The following is a 17942-nucleotide window of genomic DNA, read 5'->3' on the forward strand; positions in this document are numbered from 1 at the left end:
CAATTTGAATTGTCTTTGATATGATGTTGCATGATTTTTTCAAACAAAACACAAAACACATTATTTGTGTATTTCCTGTTTCCCTTCACAGATTCCTCAGGAGCCTCAGTCTATGACACAGAGATACTTACCTTTTCTATCTCTATCAAAACAACTTGAGAAATATTTTCAATATTTTGTTATCATTGATTAAACAAGTATTTTTGAGTATCTATTTTTTCTCTAAAATTTATAGACCAATAATTAAATAAAGCAATAGAAGAAAATGTACAGAAAAGAGAAGCATAATGTAGATAAAGTTTTAGGAAACTTTTCTCTAGTAAAATGAATATTGTTCAACTTTAAGTAAATGCCTGATTTGGTGGAATTCTTAAGTTTGACCTAAGAAGTAAAAAGAAAACTAGATTTTATAGAAAAATTATTATTATTATTTTTTTAATTATTGTAGGATATGGCCATTGGGAAATGGAACAATTCACTCAAAATTTATAACATATAACAGATATGTATCATTCAGATACATACATCTCTGTTCCCCCTTCTTCAGAAATTTTTAATAGTCTGCATTTCTAACAGACCTACTGTGTGATTCTGATGCAGATGGTTCAGATTTGACTTTGAAAAACTGGAGTAGCAGTGAGTCTGCACTTTGCCTTTCTAATATTTATTGTTCTTTCCTTTCATAATTAGAGCTTTGAACCACCAACAAAGAAGAGTGTGGGAAACAGTAATATCCATTTGCTTCAGTGATTTGTAAAGCAAAGTCATTGCCCTCTTTTGATAGTTTTGGACACTCTGTAAGACACAAACTTGGCATCATTTTCCTTAGGTGATGAAAATTTAAATTTGATCTCTACCAATACCATCTTAATAAAAGAAATCCAATTATGGCTCAATCTCTTGACTCCCACTGGCCCTAAATATCTGGCCTCCATTAAAAAAGGTCCACTCAGAATTTCCCAGTGGTTTGGTGACTTGACAACTATCAGAGAAGGGGCACTCCTCTATTTCATAAAGTGAGGGTAAGGCAGGTTGAACAATTTTATCACTATCAAAAGGACAGGAACTAGGGTAGAGGGCAGATGTAATTCCCATGCCACATGTGTGCCCACAAAAGAGTTAGTTAGAGGTATCTTGACACCCTAAAAACTATTTCCCAGAGATGATTTGATCCTCCTATAGCTTCTTTATTAATATATGTGAAGGTGAGTTAGTAATAGTTTAGATAAAAAGTCATTTCTCTGATGGTCCTGCTAGCAGTTATTATGCTCTTGGTTAGAGATATGTGTACTTTAAGCAAGACTGATTTTCCCTTAACTTATAATAAACAGCATCAATTTTATCCTGACATTCTCTTTTAAACCTTTAGCTTTTGTCTCATTAAGTCAGGGTACCATGCCACCAGTTACTGATCAGTCTATAGGTTGTTTGTCATTGATAGGCTGTTTCCCCTAATCTAATTACTGACACAAAAAATGGAGGACTTAGAAGAATATATCATCCTTGTATACCAAACTGAGATTTGTACAGTAGGTAGCATAGACTCTGCCCTTATTACCATTCTGATCATATTTTAATGTTTCATGCAAAATTATCACAGACATATATATTTGCATTTAAGGATGCATTAAAGATTAAAATGCAATTCATTTTACCTTGTTCTAACTCATGGTCCATCAAATTGTATTTAGAAGTGCTTAATTGGATGTAGAGGTACTTATGTTCCAAAGTTAAAAGGTTATAGACTTAGACTGAAAATATCTAGGTTCCAAGTTACACAAGGAGAGATTTTAGATGATTTAAACAAGAGAAAAAGAGAATATTAAATATGGGAATTTAAGACTGTCAGGATATAATATACCATATACAATATTTTTGAAGTATAACATAATTCTCCTATTTAGTTTCCTAGAAATAAGTCATAACTATTTTTGCTTAGCTTGAAATATTTTATTAACATCAGAAATTCTACACCAACTTAAATACAGAACTACTAAAGGATGGTAATTTGTTAAAAACCTTTTACATTTGAACTGTGCTTTTAGCTTCCTGACTCAGGAAATTCAAACATATTACATGTTTACACATTAAAAAATAAATTGTGCCTCATTTTTTCTCAATTCCCTCAAAGCTATAGGGAGTCACGAGTATACAAAAACGGACAATCTACTTGGGAGGCATTGATAAAAGAAATTACCACCCTCTGAAATACTACTGTACCACCTCCAAAACAGAAGCTGCGCGTGCATGCTGCTACCTCAGTGCTTTTCTGGGTGGCAGTGGTCCATAAGAGAAATGGTGTGCTGTAGCCTTAGTCCACTGGAGACTGCTACAGGGATATGTCATCCCTTTCCTCCTTATTACTTTAGATTTAAAATTTAGTATTAATTTAGTATTTAAAATACTTAAAGGGCAGAATAAATATCTTTCCAGTTTTGTATTAAAAAAAGATTAAGAGAAGTAATACAATAATAATTATAGGAACAGTTATGTCAATCTTGCTAAGAGTAGAATTTAAAATATCAGAATGATACCTCTTTTATATTTGCTTTTTTCATTTAACATTGCACAAAAATGCAAGATTGGTTGAGCATGTGATAAATTTAAAAAAATTTTTTCCTTTTTCTCTTTCTTCTTTTTTTTTTTTCTAAACAAGGAACAAGAAAGGTGAAGGCATCAAAAACAATATTGTGCAATTGTAATGAGCATAGTATACATGTCACAGACATTAAATGCTGCTCATTTAACAGTTGGTTGCTCTCATCATCTAGCTAATATCCTTTACTACCATGTCCTAACAAATGATCCAAATGTTTCTTAATAAACAATAAGTGACAGAATGAGAAAATACACTTATAAAGAATGTCTCTTCTTCCCTTCAATAAAAAAGAAAACTAAGATTTTTTGTTCTGCCAAACCTTGGTTAGTCTTCTAAAATTTTCTTCTAGCCCATCTGCACTTCCTTATAAAGTCCAATGTTAGCAAATAACCTTGCTAACTCAATTGGGCAAGAATCCCCCCTACCATCCTAGATATCTGATCAAGATATCTGATCATCCTCCATATCTGAATTTGATCAGGTACCTCATCTTCCATTGTCCTCCAGGTGATGTCTGATCACTCCTGCCTGGTTTTTGCAAGAATCCCATTAAGTGTGTTAAACCAGAATCCTCCTCACCCTTAATGATCCCTCCTAAACAATCTTAATTCATGGACCACCACCCTGTTCCTTGCCTATAAATTCCGACTTGCACATGTTTTATTTGGAATTGAGTGCAATCTCTCTCCACTGTAAGACCTGGTTACAGTGGTTCTATACCTATTGCAATTGTCCTGGATTAAGTCTTTCTCACCATACTTTAACATGTCATTGAGTAATTGTTTTCTTTGACAAATGAAATCATTTTTATAATGAAATAGTTACTAATTTTTTTTTCTAAATAAGAAAGGATAGGTTATGCTATAGGAACAAAGGCCCTCATTGTTATCTCATACCTAATCCACATATTTATACATCTAGCACTTCAGCAGATAGACTTTGTTTCTTGTTGTTCAGACACTCAGGCTAATGGATGGTTCACCTTAATATTTTTTTCTCCAATTTCTGTAGCAGTGGGAGGAGATATGATGACTTGTACTTTGGTTCTCTGAGCTCACATTTTATTAATCAAAGCAAGTAATTTTCTCCAAGCAAGAAAAGTACATTCTTGGAATATTTCCAAAGGAAAAAAATAATTCAGGAATTTTTGGTAAATAGCACAAGTGTTTTGCTTTATATTGGGTCAATCAGTTCAGCAGTCCTTTATTCCACAATTTGTTCTTTCTTTATTTTAAAAGATCATTTGAATTTCAATAAAAAGAAGGACAAAAGAAAAGAAAAGCTCCAAGTTTAGCTATTCTGATTTTATTCAGGGATTAAATAAAAGAACTTTGTTATGGTGAAGAGTCTGCAACATTTGGTTATAACTGAAATTTTATGATTTTGAATAATAAAAATGCCCCCTCCTTCCTCACATCACATTTCCTAATAAATTGTCTATCCTGTCATAAGGAAAAAATAGGTAGGATAAGAAAGACCCTAATAATGCAAATTTACCTTTTTGTAATATCAGAATAGAACCTTCATCCTTTCTATTCTGTAATTTTAAAAAAAGGGTCAAAAATACTTTATCAAAGTAGATCCTGTTAACATGTTATGCAAAAAAAAAAATGGCAATAACATTGGCATTATAGTATTTGTGACAATCATATCTGACTCCTGATTAGCAACTTCTACCTTTGTATGATGTCTTCCTGTTAAGTGTGAGCAGGACCTCTGACTTGCTTTTGGGCATTATAATACAGCATAGGAGACGAGCTGTCACTCTCATGATTACATTATGTTAGATGAAGTTCTGTCTTGTAATCAGACCTGCTCTAGATCCTTGCAGGTTTGAGGCACTGGCACTTATGCAGGCACAGACCACATGGCAAGGAACTCAGTGCAGCCTGTAATAGTCCATAGCAGCCTGTGGTAAAGAGGAGCAAGAAGGTGAGGTTCTATGTTTTACAACCACAAATTCCAACAGCAGAGTTTTTTGGAAATGCATTACTTTCTAGCTGAGCTTCACTATGAGTATTAATCTCACCAGCACTTTGATTAAAATCTTATGAGAGCCTAAGCAGAAGGCACAGCTAAGGAAGCACAGAAACTGTAAGGAAATAAATACATATGTTGTTTTAAGTTACTGATTTTTTTATAATTTTTCTATAGCAACCAATACATTATATTGTCCCTAAGACTTGTCTGAAGGATTGGTGGTGAAAAACTACTGGTTATTGATAATTAATACCTTTGATGCATCCCCAACTTCATAATTTTGAGAGATGTATTTCTCCTTCTTTGATACTTTACACAATGAACATATTGGCATGAGGGTACCCTCCGATACATTCTTGTGATGAGGGACAGACAGAAGTGAGTGGTGGGAACATGAGGTAAAGGGAAGGGGTAATTCTATAAAATGGGCCCACTGTTCTTACCACCACAAGCTTTCTTTTGCAAGAAGTAATATACTTGCAACCATTCTTGGCTTAAATGGACAGGCTATGTCACATTCCTCAGCAAACTACCTATTATCTGCAGAAGAGGTGCAGGTCCTGAATAATATCAATAAGAGGAATCAAAGATACCCAGAAGGGAGAGATTTTGTGACTCTTCACAGACCAGATCCTGAAACTCAGGGAGATTAGGACAATTCCTTCTAACCATAAAATCTATAAGAATTTATCCTTAATAATCCAATTAGAAGCCAGGCACTGGGGCACATGGCTATAATCCCCTTGGTTGTAATCCCAGGCTGAGACAGGAGGATTGTGAGTTCAAAGTCAGCCTCATCAATTGTGAGGTGCTGAGCAACTCAGTGAGACCCTGTCTGTAAATAAATACAAAATAGGGCAGGGGATGTGGCCCAGTGGTTGAGTACCCCTGAATTCAATCCCCCGCACCCTCCCCCAATAAAGAATTCAATTAGAACCAGGCAGTATGGGCCAAAGTGACCGAGAGGTGTCACTGCAGTGGAGACTTGAAAGTCAGATGTCATTTTGTTATCGGTCAGAAGTCAAGAGGTGAATCTGATGGGACTGTCTGGAAACTTCTCTAGGATCCCAAATAAAACTGGAATGCAGGAGAGGTACACTGTATGTTTCCTCTCTGAGAGTACCTACTCTCTCCCTTGAGAGTGTCCCCTTTCTCTTCTATCCCTTCAGTAAACTCATGCTTGCTACTCTGAGTGACATGTCTGAATACTTACTTGATTGCAAACATTGGGGTTTGAAGCTGGAGGTCTTCACACTGCCTCAGGGTCCTAAAGGCCCCAACCCTGTAACACTTGTATTAAAAAGCATCATCTCCTACATTGGTTGTTTTTGGTTTTTTTGTATAAAGATTAATAGACATGTCAAAGTCCAGAACTTTCTCTATTTTTCCCTTTGTTACAGAGAAAACAGCCTGAAATAGAATTGAAATTTCCATGTTTCTGGTTATGCAGTAGTAGATGTGCCAAATCAGTCCATAGCATATCACTGGAGAGCCACAGTTATGGGTAGAATGGATGCCTGCTCCTTTTTGTTGTTCAGATTTGGGAATGCTACTGTATCATCATTGCTATTTTGCTACTTAGGTAAGCCAGAATGGTTGAAAGGCAAAATGAGTAAAACACTAGTTTTCTAAAGATATATTGAAGAGATAAACCCATTGGGAAATAATCATTCTGCTCCTATATAACTTAACTCTTACTCAACAAAAAGCGCAAATATAGAGAATATAAAAATCAACCAACCACTCAAACAAAAAGCCAATATCCTTGGAGAAAGAACCAAAGCAGACAGTTTTTTAAGGAGGTAGACACCTGGAAAAATAGATGACATGAGTAAGTTTCCTGTTTTATGGCAGTTAGCCAGAGAGAAAGCTGAGTTCAGCACCATGTTGATACTTAAAAGTATGATAGGAAGCCTGAAGTCTTTATGGACTGAAGCATCAGGTGATAGAACAAAGTTGACTGTAATTGAGTGGGGAAATACTAGAAAGGAGAAAGCAAGAAAGGGGTAGGATAAAATTCTACTGATAAGCTATGTCATACTCTCTACCTGTTCTCTAAACTATACTTTTGTAAGGCAATTTATATAAAATCAACTATGAAAAATAATACATGCTAAATGGAGATTTGAGCTACACTCAAGTAAAAGAGCTTCCAGTTTGAGTTCAACCAAATTGTTTGTTAAAATGAGAAACAAAACAAACAACATTGAAAAAAATAAACCTCAGAGAAATGAAATAAACTCAACTGTCTCTCCACAGCATCATATTCACAATATCCAAGCAAGAGTTCCAAACAAGTCAGTATGATGAGGAAGGAAATGTGCTCCATATTACAAAAACCAAACAAGGGTATTCAAGCAGGTATTATAACTATACCTGTGGAAAAAATGCAATGATGATATACACTATAAATACAAAAGTGAGGAAATCTTATAGTTTGTGAACAAAAGGAAACTATTAAGAATGTGGAAAATTTAGAACAAAAGAACAAATATCAATTTTAAAAACAACGACATAAAAAGAACATAATATTTTGTAAAATATATTGCATATATTTTACAAAAGGATGGAGATTGCAGAGAATGTGTAATTTTGAAAATAGATCAATAGAAAACATCAGTTTGTAGAAAAAAGATGAAAATACATTGAACACAATTAAACAGAGTCCTGGGAAGCTGTGAAACAATATCAAAATAGCTACCATTCCTGTAATTAGAGTCTCAGAGGTAGAGAAGTCAGGGGGCAGGGGGAAAGAGGGAAAAGGGCATGAAAATATTAAACAAATATGACTGATAATTTATAAAAAATAGACTTTCAAAAACTTAAGAGAGTCTGCAACCCTCTTCCAAAAAATAATTACAAAGAAAAGTACACCTTAGCATGCAATAGTCAAGTTGCTAAGCACACACAATTAAATGAAAAAATTAAAAACAGAGAAAAGTGATGCATTATGTACAAGAAATATTATATTTCCACTGAATTCTCTCATTAGAAGTACTGATGAAAATGATTGGAAAAATTAATTAATATTTTGCATTGTTATGTGACAGAAGGGACATTTGCAACTGTGTACAAGGATGAAGCAGATAATAAAAATGAGGGAAGCAACTGGGGTGTAGGTGTATACACACATATTGCCCAGTGGTAGGAGTGATGGAGTTTAACAGTGGCAGATTACTGTGTTATTGGAAATCACTAGCAGTGTCAATATGTTTCTGTTTCTCGAAGGAAGAAAGCAAGCTACCCTAGAGTGTAAAATTCCATGATGTTTAGATATTGGTTCAAAATAGTTTACAATAATTTGTGGCCAAACAAAACATCTGTGAGATAATGAAGCTAATATGTGTTTTCAAGTAATGAACAATAAAACATCAGATGGAAGAAAACAACCAGAATTTTACATAGGACAGGCTGATCTACACTTTCTATCATTTATCATACAGCATGAGACTAATTTGAAAAAAAAATATATATCAGTGCTTACCAAAACCAAAGGTGATCACACTTTCAGATTAAGAAATAAGGAGAGCATTAGGCTACTTTTTTTGTTTGTTTTTTTTTGTTTGTTTGTTTTTTGTTTTTTGTTTTTTGTGCCAAGGATTGAACTCAGGGGCACTCAACCATTATTTTTTATTTTATTTAGAGACAGGGCTTCACTGAGTTGCTTAGCTCCTTGCTGTTGCTGAGGCTTGCTTTGAACTCGAGATCCTCCTGCCTCAGTCTCCTGAGCCGCTGGGATTACAGGTGTGCACCACCATCCCTGTGCATTATGCTATTTTTAATATAAGCAAAATAACTAGAGATTTATTAATGGCAGAAAATAAGAATTATAGGTATTTCTCTTGCTGCTCTTAAAAGAGAAATGTCTGGTACTGAAGTTTATAGTACATTTCTAGGATGGCTGAAGGTGGATTCTCTCCCTAAAAATGTGCCTTGATTAATGCTTTTTCTTCCAATAGAACCCATGTTAAGTGTTTTCATGATGTCTTATTCTTTTGTTTCATGGAAGTAGAACCATGCCCAGAGAACTTTATTTATTTTACAGTAGTGCTAGCTTGCTAAAATTTATTTTTCTTTTTTGTAATTTTAAAACTGCATGGGGCTGATTGGTTATCCATTCTGCAGGTAGTAAAAGATACATAATTGTGTTTGATTTCAAGCCCATGGATCACTGAAAGGGGGAAGCATTCAGAAGGTTTTACTCCATAGCAAAAAAGGAATTTCAACTTTACAAAACTAAAAGATAGTTTCTAAGTAAATTTTTTTTAGTTTAAATTACAACTTAACCTTTAAATTTTTTTTGCAATGCAAAAAATATTTCCCTCATATACATGGAATGACTATTCTATACTTCTGGTTTCATTTTCATAACTTCAGGAATAAGGGTTAGGGAATGACCATCATATAATGTAAGCTAAAAAAAATGGCACATGCATGCAATATTAAGTATTAAAGAAGAAAACCTAAAGCACAAACAAGGTGAATGGTTCCGATAGAATGTGCAGTCAACTGTCTTTGGTACCGTCAATGGAAAAGTGTTTTTCTTGACCTTTGCTCCTCTGCTTCTGAAGTACTTTCCATTTCATTTCTTGTATAATACTTCACACTTAAGGTTCTCTGTCACAATCTCAACACATCCCCATCTCTTGGTTTCATTTCAAACATATTGAGAGGTTCCCTCTAAGGGCTTTGAACTCAGGGGCACTTGACCACTGAACCACATTCCCAATCCTATTTTGTATTGTTTTAATTTAAAGACAGAGCCTCACTGAGTTGCTCAGTGCCTCCCTTGTGATCCGCCTGTCTCAGCCTGACAAGCGACTGAAATTATCTAGTTCAGAAAAGTGTTTTTCTTTTCTTTTTTTTTTTTTTTTTATAATTTAAGTTTGGAAGAGAATGGAGGAAACAAGGCAATCCACAAAAATTCTGATCACTTTCCTCTTAGGTCAGTTAGTGGAAGGAAACCATCATCGCCCAAGAGGTGCAGGTGAAAGCAGGGCACATAGTTTAGTCATGAAATCTCATATTGTCCCAGATGTCATTAGGGACCAGGAGCCAGGCTACTAACCCCTGGTGTAATGGAGAAGGCTGGCCAGTGACTCTAGGTTAGCCCCCACAGCATGAGATAATCTATAACTCTTTCCTAAGAAGCATTTTTCTTCAGTTCCTTATTTTTCAATTTCATTTCCTATGCCATGGATGGTTTTTCCCAAATACTTAATTACTGAAATTTTAAACTTACAGAAAAGTTACAAATATTGCATACTGAGCACCCATTTATTCACTACTAGATTCTACAATCTTGTAATTTCCTCTTCAACTTAAAATATTGTTCTTGGAGGTAGTACATACTGAACAAACATTTGCTAATCTCTTCCCAGTATGAATGCTAGGCAAACAGTGCTGTTTTAGGAAAAAAATTTCAAAATTATAAATTAAAAGAAACAATCCTAATAGACATATTCTGGATGTGGCAATATCTGTAGCAATTATTTAAAGTGGTTAATATAAAATTCATTCTTTGTAATGCAAACAAATGAAGGCCTGTAAGTTCTGGAAACCTAATTCATCATTTACTTTTTTTATTTATCAGATTGTCTCCTTGTTCTAGAGAAAAAAAATTCTATGTTTATAATAGTTTTAATGGTTTTGATAATAGATTTATCTCTTAATAGGTAAACTTCCTTTGCATTTTGATGATCAAAAAAATCATGAAATCATACTCAACTTGGCACTGAATTTTCAATGCATTTATTGACTGATGGAGAGAAAGGAAAACTAGGTGCACATGATACAGCTGGCCCCATGGAGAAAGAATCTGAGGAAAATATCTGTGCATCGATGGATGATGGAACTCAATTCACCTTACACTCTTCTTAGGGTTGATTGACTCAACTTTTTAGCATTCTATTACTAATATTTCAAGTTGTGTTATATTAAATAAAATTCAGTAAGCACTGCAAATTATTTATTAATGTATTGTTTTCTATACCAAGCCTTTTTAAAAACAATGTAAATCTTGACAAGAATATTAGTTTTTCTATTGCATTATCTACTACATGAGGAAACAACAGAATGACCTCATTGAAACAGAAGTTTTTCTCTGTGGATTTATTACTCTTAGAATATGCTTTAAGGATTTTCATGGGGGAGAGGGAGGTAATAAAACTTCTTTTGCACCTCATTTCTAAATTTTAGTCTTTCTTGTATGCTCTGGAAAGTGGTAACCAAAAACTAAATATTAAAGATCAAATATTCTCAGGAAAAATTCTCAGGTAATACACTTTATAAGACTTTGTTTTTAAAGACTGTTTTTATCAAGTACTAAGTAAGCAAATAAAGTTCTTTTAAATATTAAAAAAAAACCTCCAAAATCTTCCCTTGACTCTACTATGCCTATACCTCACCCCCTCTTTTTTCATTCTTATTTTTCAAATGTTTTGAGAATTTTAATAATAATACTACATCTATTTCATTTGAATTCAGTAGAGGATGAGTGGAGTACATGCTCCTCTGAAACTGGGCTTTGAGACTCAGAAGTGACTGTGTAATACCAAGCAAATCACCTCACCTGTGAGCCTAGTTTTCTCTCCTAAGCAATAAAGAAAAGTTGCCACGACAACTTGCTTTTGAGAATAAAAGATGCTTTTGTGTTTCACCTAATTCTCACAATAAATTTGTGAGGTAGACATTTTTGGTGAGTTCTTAAACCCTTCCTGCTCAACAGAGTTTTGTTCATGTGTGCTGTGTGTATTTAGTTAACAAAATAACATAAAGTGTCTGCTGAACAGAGTTTTTATGTGTTGTATGTGTTTAAACATTACAAAAACATATAAAGGTAAACAATAAGGGTATTATGTTAACCTCAAAACTTTTTATATTCCTAATATTAAACAGAAGAAATAAACATGGAATAAGAAACCATTTAGGAAGTGTTTTTAATTCTGTTTTGGGGAACCCATGGTAATCTGAAGAGATGCCACAGCCAAGAGGGAAGATGAAGGGCAGGCAGGAATTACAGCTATAGCCTCATTTGAAGATTTCACATTTTGTCTAGTGTTGCATAATATGTCATTTGAATAAATGATTCCATGGCCTAAAACCCGATCTAGAATCCCAAACAAGAAAGGCCTATACCTAGAGGTTTTGTTTCCTGCTCTAACTGAGATTTCACTGTTGGTACAACTGAGATTTTAAGAGCTTCTCAACACTGGCAATGTATTTGGTGTGTGTTTGTGGTTTGTGGTGGCATTATTGTCATTAATTTTCAAGTTGCAAAAAGCATATGCATCACATTGGTTAAATGATATGGAAGGGTTTGTTTAGAATGTTTAGACTGCTTATAAGTCTACACCTATAAAAGAAATTTAGTAAAGATGGTGACATATCATGCCTATAATGGCATCTTACTCTTATGTACAAATACTACCAAAGATAACTTAAAATACAACACAAATATTGAAAATAAGTCAATTTTTATATTAATGATAGTTAATTTAAGTGGTTCCATTAACTAACAGAAAATGGAAAAAAAAGTCAGTTGAAATAAGTGTTAGTTTTATTCCTCATTGTGAAATCACATTGCATATGGGTATTTACATACCGGATCTTCTGGATTGTACTGAATAACATATTCTATCTGTCCATTTGGGCCATCATCTATGTCAGTAGCTCCATTGTCTCCTGAAAATCCTGTAAATACGGTGGTACCAACTGGAGTGAACTGAAAGGAAAAGAAAAGAAAACATCAATTCTCATTTCATCAGTTGCACATCTAGTATACAGCACAAAAACCAGCCCTCTGTTACACAAAGGAAGAGACTAGACAGCTGTCAACAACCATAGATATGAAATATTTTTTAAAAAGCACACTTGCAAATCTTACATAGGAGTTCTTACAGTGTCTGAAATTTTCAACTTCCTGATCCTTCCTTCATGTAAAGAAATAGAAGGATTCAGTGTAAAGCACATTAAGCACATTTGGACCAATTTATACCATTAGCATCTTAAAACCTGTGGAAAGAATGCATTTGTTTTTCTTGAAAAACTTTGACACAATAAATTGTCTACATGCTAGAATTTCAATCATACAAGGAAGTTTCTTTATTTTAGATTTGAAACCCGTTTCAGAGACAGTCACAAAATCCAGGTTGGTAAGTATATGCACATATTGAGTTTGGGGAAGAGAAATTGGGAACAATGATTACCCTTCTAGAGGAAGAAACTGTGAGTTTCTTCTGAGCTTCTAATATTGGTTGTGTAAGAAACCATTTCATGACAGGAGTTGGACAGAAGTCAGTCACTTTTTTTTAATTAAAATGATAACAATTAAACAATGTATATTGACATGTAAAATCATGTAGGGCATTTGGCCTTAATGATTAGCCTTAGTTCTTAAAATCTCCACCAGAATGTCACTGTTATTTTCTCTTACCTATAGATCTTTGCACAATATATTTTTGTCAATTCTCCCTTCCCATTCCTCAGGCTTTAGCTCATTAATTATTCAGTAATTAAGTTTCAACTTAATTAGCTATCACTTAAACAAGACTATTCCTAATATAGCCTTTGCCACTATAAATAAGAATATAGTGACCTTCTTTTTTATTTGTTTCTGTAGTTTACACTTCTCTATCCATTGTGCTGTCCCAGTAAATTAACACATTTTAACAATAAATATAAGCTCTGTACCTCTACAGAGTGGAGACTTAATTTTTGTTTGTCAGGTTTTTCGTGTTAATTATTGAACGGGATTCCATCATGGACATATATTTTAAGAATTAAAAAAAAAGGAGATCATCTAATTCACTTACATTTTAGGGGCTACAAATTCAAATGTCTACAGAGATCCATCAGGTGATATAAATGCAGGAAGAAAGTCTGATGGGAAAGGTGAACAAAGGCCCTCTCTAAGTTGGTAACTGCTATTCAGCCCTAGAAAATTCTTACCATAATGGACTATGGAGCTAAAATTACTAACTCATCTAATATTCTAATTTTATAAGATGATTATTGATTCTAAAGTTGGCAACACATTTTAGAAAATTAAACTATGAATGGACCAAACACATTCCTATTGGTCTAAAAACTACACTAGTTTGTAAATTCTGATTTAGGGAAAGGATATAACTATGATTAAAGAAGTAAACTATAACTATAAGAAAGCAGGGTATTTATAAAGTTATTGCTCCTGAAAGGCAACTTTAGGCAAATTTTAAGGAGCAGAAAAATGAAGTGAGAAGAGGTGGTTTAAGTAGCATATGTAAAAACACTGAGAAACAGAAATTTAATTTAACTAAATGACTCCAAATTGACATTTTTATGTACTTTTAAATGTGCAAAATGTCAGAAAAGATACCATTCTCTTTTATAAAAATTTACTCATGTAGCTCTGCTTTTAGTTTGTTTATTGCTTCTGTTTGACAAATAAAATTTGTGAATATATATATATTTATGTATATTTGTATTTATTGTGTACAACATGTTTTGAAATGTGTAGGCATTGGGGATTGTTTAAACAAAGCTCATTAACATATCTATATTTCAAATACTTCTCATTTTGTGGTGAGAACACTTAAAACCTACTTGCTCAGCAATTTTTGAAAATCTATTAAACTGCAGTTAGTCACCATGTACAAAAGGTCTCTTAAACTTATTTCTTTTCTTTACTTAACTGGAATTTTGTATCCATAGTCACCATTATATTCTATGTCTATGAAATCAACATTTTAGATTCTACACATGAGTGAGATTGTGTGGCATATTTCTCTTTTTTTGCCTGGATTATTTCACATAATATAAATGTCTCCCAGGTTCATTTAGATTTTTAAAATTATGAAAATTAAAAATTAGATGACAATGATTGCTACCAGATGTCTAGTAAAATAAATAATTTAATCATAGATATTGTTGCTAAAGAAAACAACTACACCATGGAGTTAAACTAAAAAAAGAAAATCAAAACACAATAGAACAAAGAACAAATGAAACAAACAACCAAAAAAATTGAACGATATTGTGTCTGGAAATCCTGAACTTACTGAGGTTTCAGGTACCATTAGACCACTTTTACATTAGAGTCAGATTCTGGAATCAAACTGAAGGCAATACAGTGTATATTGTGGGGAAGGAATAGGAGACCCTAGAGAAATTCAGGTCGCATTCCAGAATATTAAATATCCTGGGGTTCACAGGTGGATCAGAGCCAGGGAAGCAATGGCTTTGAAGAAAAAGTAAGCAGAAAGGGTATCAAAGACAACAGAGGCAATTTCCCCAACTTAAAAAATTCTGCTAGCTAAGTTAGTATTACCTTAAATGACAATTTTCTATAAGAATGATTTTTTTCATATCCATTCATTATTATTAAAACCACTTTTTTCCTGTTTTGCTTTATTTAAACAAGATTTATAATTGAAAGAAAAAAGGATTTGGTGGAAAGTTTTCAGGGCACTCTGACAGGCAGATGACCAGTTTCTCTGTCCCTTAACATTTTGATGTCTCAGATTTAAATTATGTTTTCTTCGCTATGTGAGGGATGATGATGGGCTTGCACAGGTGCCCAAAGGTTTTACTTGCTTATTTAGTTCATATTTTCTTCCACAAATACTATTATAAGTTATACAGCTATTGGGAAATACATAAACCACAGATAAATTCAAAAGCAAAAATTTTTTAAAAATTTTAAAAATCACAAGGAAATAGTAAAATACTTAAAGAAGATGCTAATAATAAGAGTTTCACCATAAAAAAATGATTAATATTTGAGATGTTTAACCTTATTTAAATTTTATACAACATAAACATATATCTAAACATCACATTAATATGATTATATATACTTTTTTATGCTTTATGTATTAAAGTGTTTAATTTTCAAAATTGTTTCTATTTCTAGGGTTGATGAGAGAATTAGTTTTTATTTGTAATGTTGAATTGATATATTTTGTCTCAAAATTAAACAATTTCTCTTTTTTTAAAAAAAGTAAGAGAAGTTAGAATGTAAATATACACAAATGGTGAGAATTTCTCAGTTTACTCTTCAGATAAGTTGTGGAAAATATTTCCTTAAAACAACTCAAAACTTATGAACACTACTCCAAAAAGAGAGTGATGTGGGAAGCCATCCTTATCTAGCAGAATCAGAAGGTTCCCTGTCTGGTTCCCCTTAGAGAATGACTCCCCTAACTCCACCCTATCCTGTCCACCACAGAAGAAGCTCCTTCCAGTCTTGCCCCCTTTACCTGTGTGTGTACAAATAAAAGAGAGTTGGGCTACTCCATGTTGTTAGAGACCAGAGCTCATGTGGCCAGACCCGTCATGGACCCTCTCATTTAAAAAAGAGTATTGGCTCTTGTGTGTTTATTGAGTAGATAAGTTTATGGGTAATTGATTTATAGTCAACATAATCCTCCTGCAATTAACTCTTTTCTCAGCCACACGGGATGTGGCAGAGAGGCCCCCCACAGAGTACTCTAATCTTACTCATGAAAAATCCCCAAAGAATTATTGTATTCATTGTTCGATATGAATCCAGTTTGTTATGTCATTAGATGGAGTAGTTAAGTTCCATAACATCAACACAGACATTGCATTAGTGAATACTAAACCTAGGAGCCTTGAGAAATACAGGAATGGATTCTGCAAGTCTCTGGCTTCAATATTTTTATCAACTGATCTATGCATACCCTTGTTTTGTGTTTCTGTTTAAAGATATTTAATACATGTTTTGGATTCATTAACTTTCATCTCTGAGGTAGCAGGACTATAATTCATGCCTGAATGAAGCTTATCTAAACTGCACATTTTCTGCACAAAGCCTATAGCAGTCTTGTGTTACAAACACTTGACAGTCCCTAAGCAGTACACTAAGGGGGCATTTCAAACAACATAATCATCACCACCACCAATAGCAACAACAATAAAGACTACAAAAATATGAAAAGATAGCACTAAATAAATTATAAAAGGATACCTTCATGAGGCATGAGAGTTGAAGAGATGGCAGTACATAGATTTGTTTGACTTTAAACAGAAAGTGGTGCAACTGTTGACAAAATTCTCACCACTGTGCATATCTGCGAATGACTTTAAAAGTGTGGCAAGAATTGATTTTGTAGTTACAAATAAATTTTAGTTAGTAAGACAATTTGCAAAGGAGTCTGTGCACAATGAGAATTGGCTATACATAACAGACAAAACTAGATTATGATTTGAATTGGGTTAAAAGACCCAATAAACTAGAAATTAAGAGACTTAAGTTTGACTTTTGTCTGTCTCTACTTAGCTCTATGATTTCTGTTTTCAATTATTTTACACTGATAAAATTTTATGTATTTATAATGTACAATATAACATTTTTGAGCATATGAAAACATTTTGCAAGGCTTAAATATAGCTAGTTAACAAATTTGTTACCTCACATGCTTATAATTTTTGTGGTAAAAACATTAAATACCCATGTTCTTTGAATTTTTCAACAATACAACATACTGTCACTAAATATAGTTCCAAACTGTACAACAGATCTCTTAAACATTCCTCCCATCTAAATGTAAATATGGGGGAAAGCTCTAAGAACTCAGTCTTGGCTATGAGTTTTTGGATGTGATCCATGAGTATAAGCAACTAAAGGAAAATAGACAGATGGGAATAGATTATACTAAAATGATTCTGTACAGTAAAAGAAAACGATCAACTGAGTAATGAAACAAGTTACAGAATGGGAGAAAATCTTTCCAAATTATACATCTGATAAGGGATTACTATCTAAAATATGTATGGAACCCAAACAACTCAATGAAAGAAACAAATGTTTCTCACGTTGGCTGGGATACTATTCACAATAGTCAAGCTATGAAATCAACATATTGTTACTAATTGTAACTAATGAATAGATTTTTAAAAAGTGTTATAAATTCATAAAAGGACAAGAAATCCTGTCATTTGTAACAGCACAAATGAAGCTGGATGCCCCTGTGTTGAGTGAAATAAGCCAGGCACAAAAAGACAAATACCACATGATCTCACTCATTTGTAGAATCTAAAAGTTGATTTCACAGAAGCAGAAAATAGAATTGATTTCATAGAACAGAAGCTGGAGTGGTTAAGAGTAATGGATTTAGGAAGCTGTTGTTCAGAAGGCAGGCAATTCTAGTTAAATAGGAAGAATGACTTTAAGATCTATTATTTGTTAAATCAGTAGCCTTTCTGTAATCTAACAATGAACTATCTGAAAAAGAAATTGAGAAAAAATCCCATTTACAATATATATAAAAGCATAAAATACTTGAAAATAAATATATCCTATGGGTGAAAGATCTATAAAGAACTATAAAGCATTGACAAAAGAAATCGAAAAAACACA

The 17942-nt window shown here is 33.3% G+C and overlaps 1 protein-coding gene across 1 annotated transcript in view; it reads right to left on the minus strand.

Annotated features, from left to right (window-relative positions):
* Positions 1-17942, minus strand: part of Pcdh15 (protocadherin related 15) — a 942952-nt gene that overhangs the window by 472866 nt on the left and 452144 nt on the right. Inside the window, 1 exon segment of the mRNA XM_047552806.1 lies at positions 12183-12302. Within this exon segment, the coding sequence (XP_047408762.1) occupies positions 12183-12302 (120 nt within the window).

The sequence above is a fragment of the Sciurus carolinensis genome, chromosome 5, assembly GCF_902686445.1.
Source record: "Sciurus carolinensis chromosome 5, mSciCar1.2, whole genome shotgun sequence".
Taxonomy (NCBI): domain Eukaryota; kingdom Metazoa; phylum Chordata; class Mammalia; order Rodentia; family Sciuridae; genus Sciurus; species Sciurus carolinensis.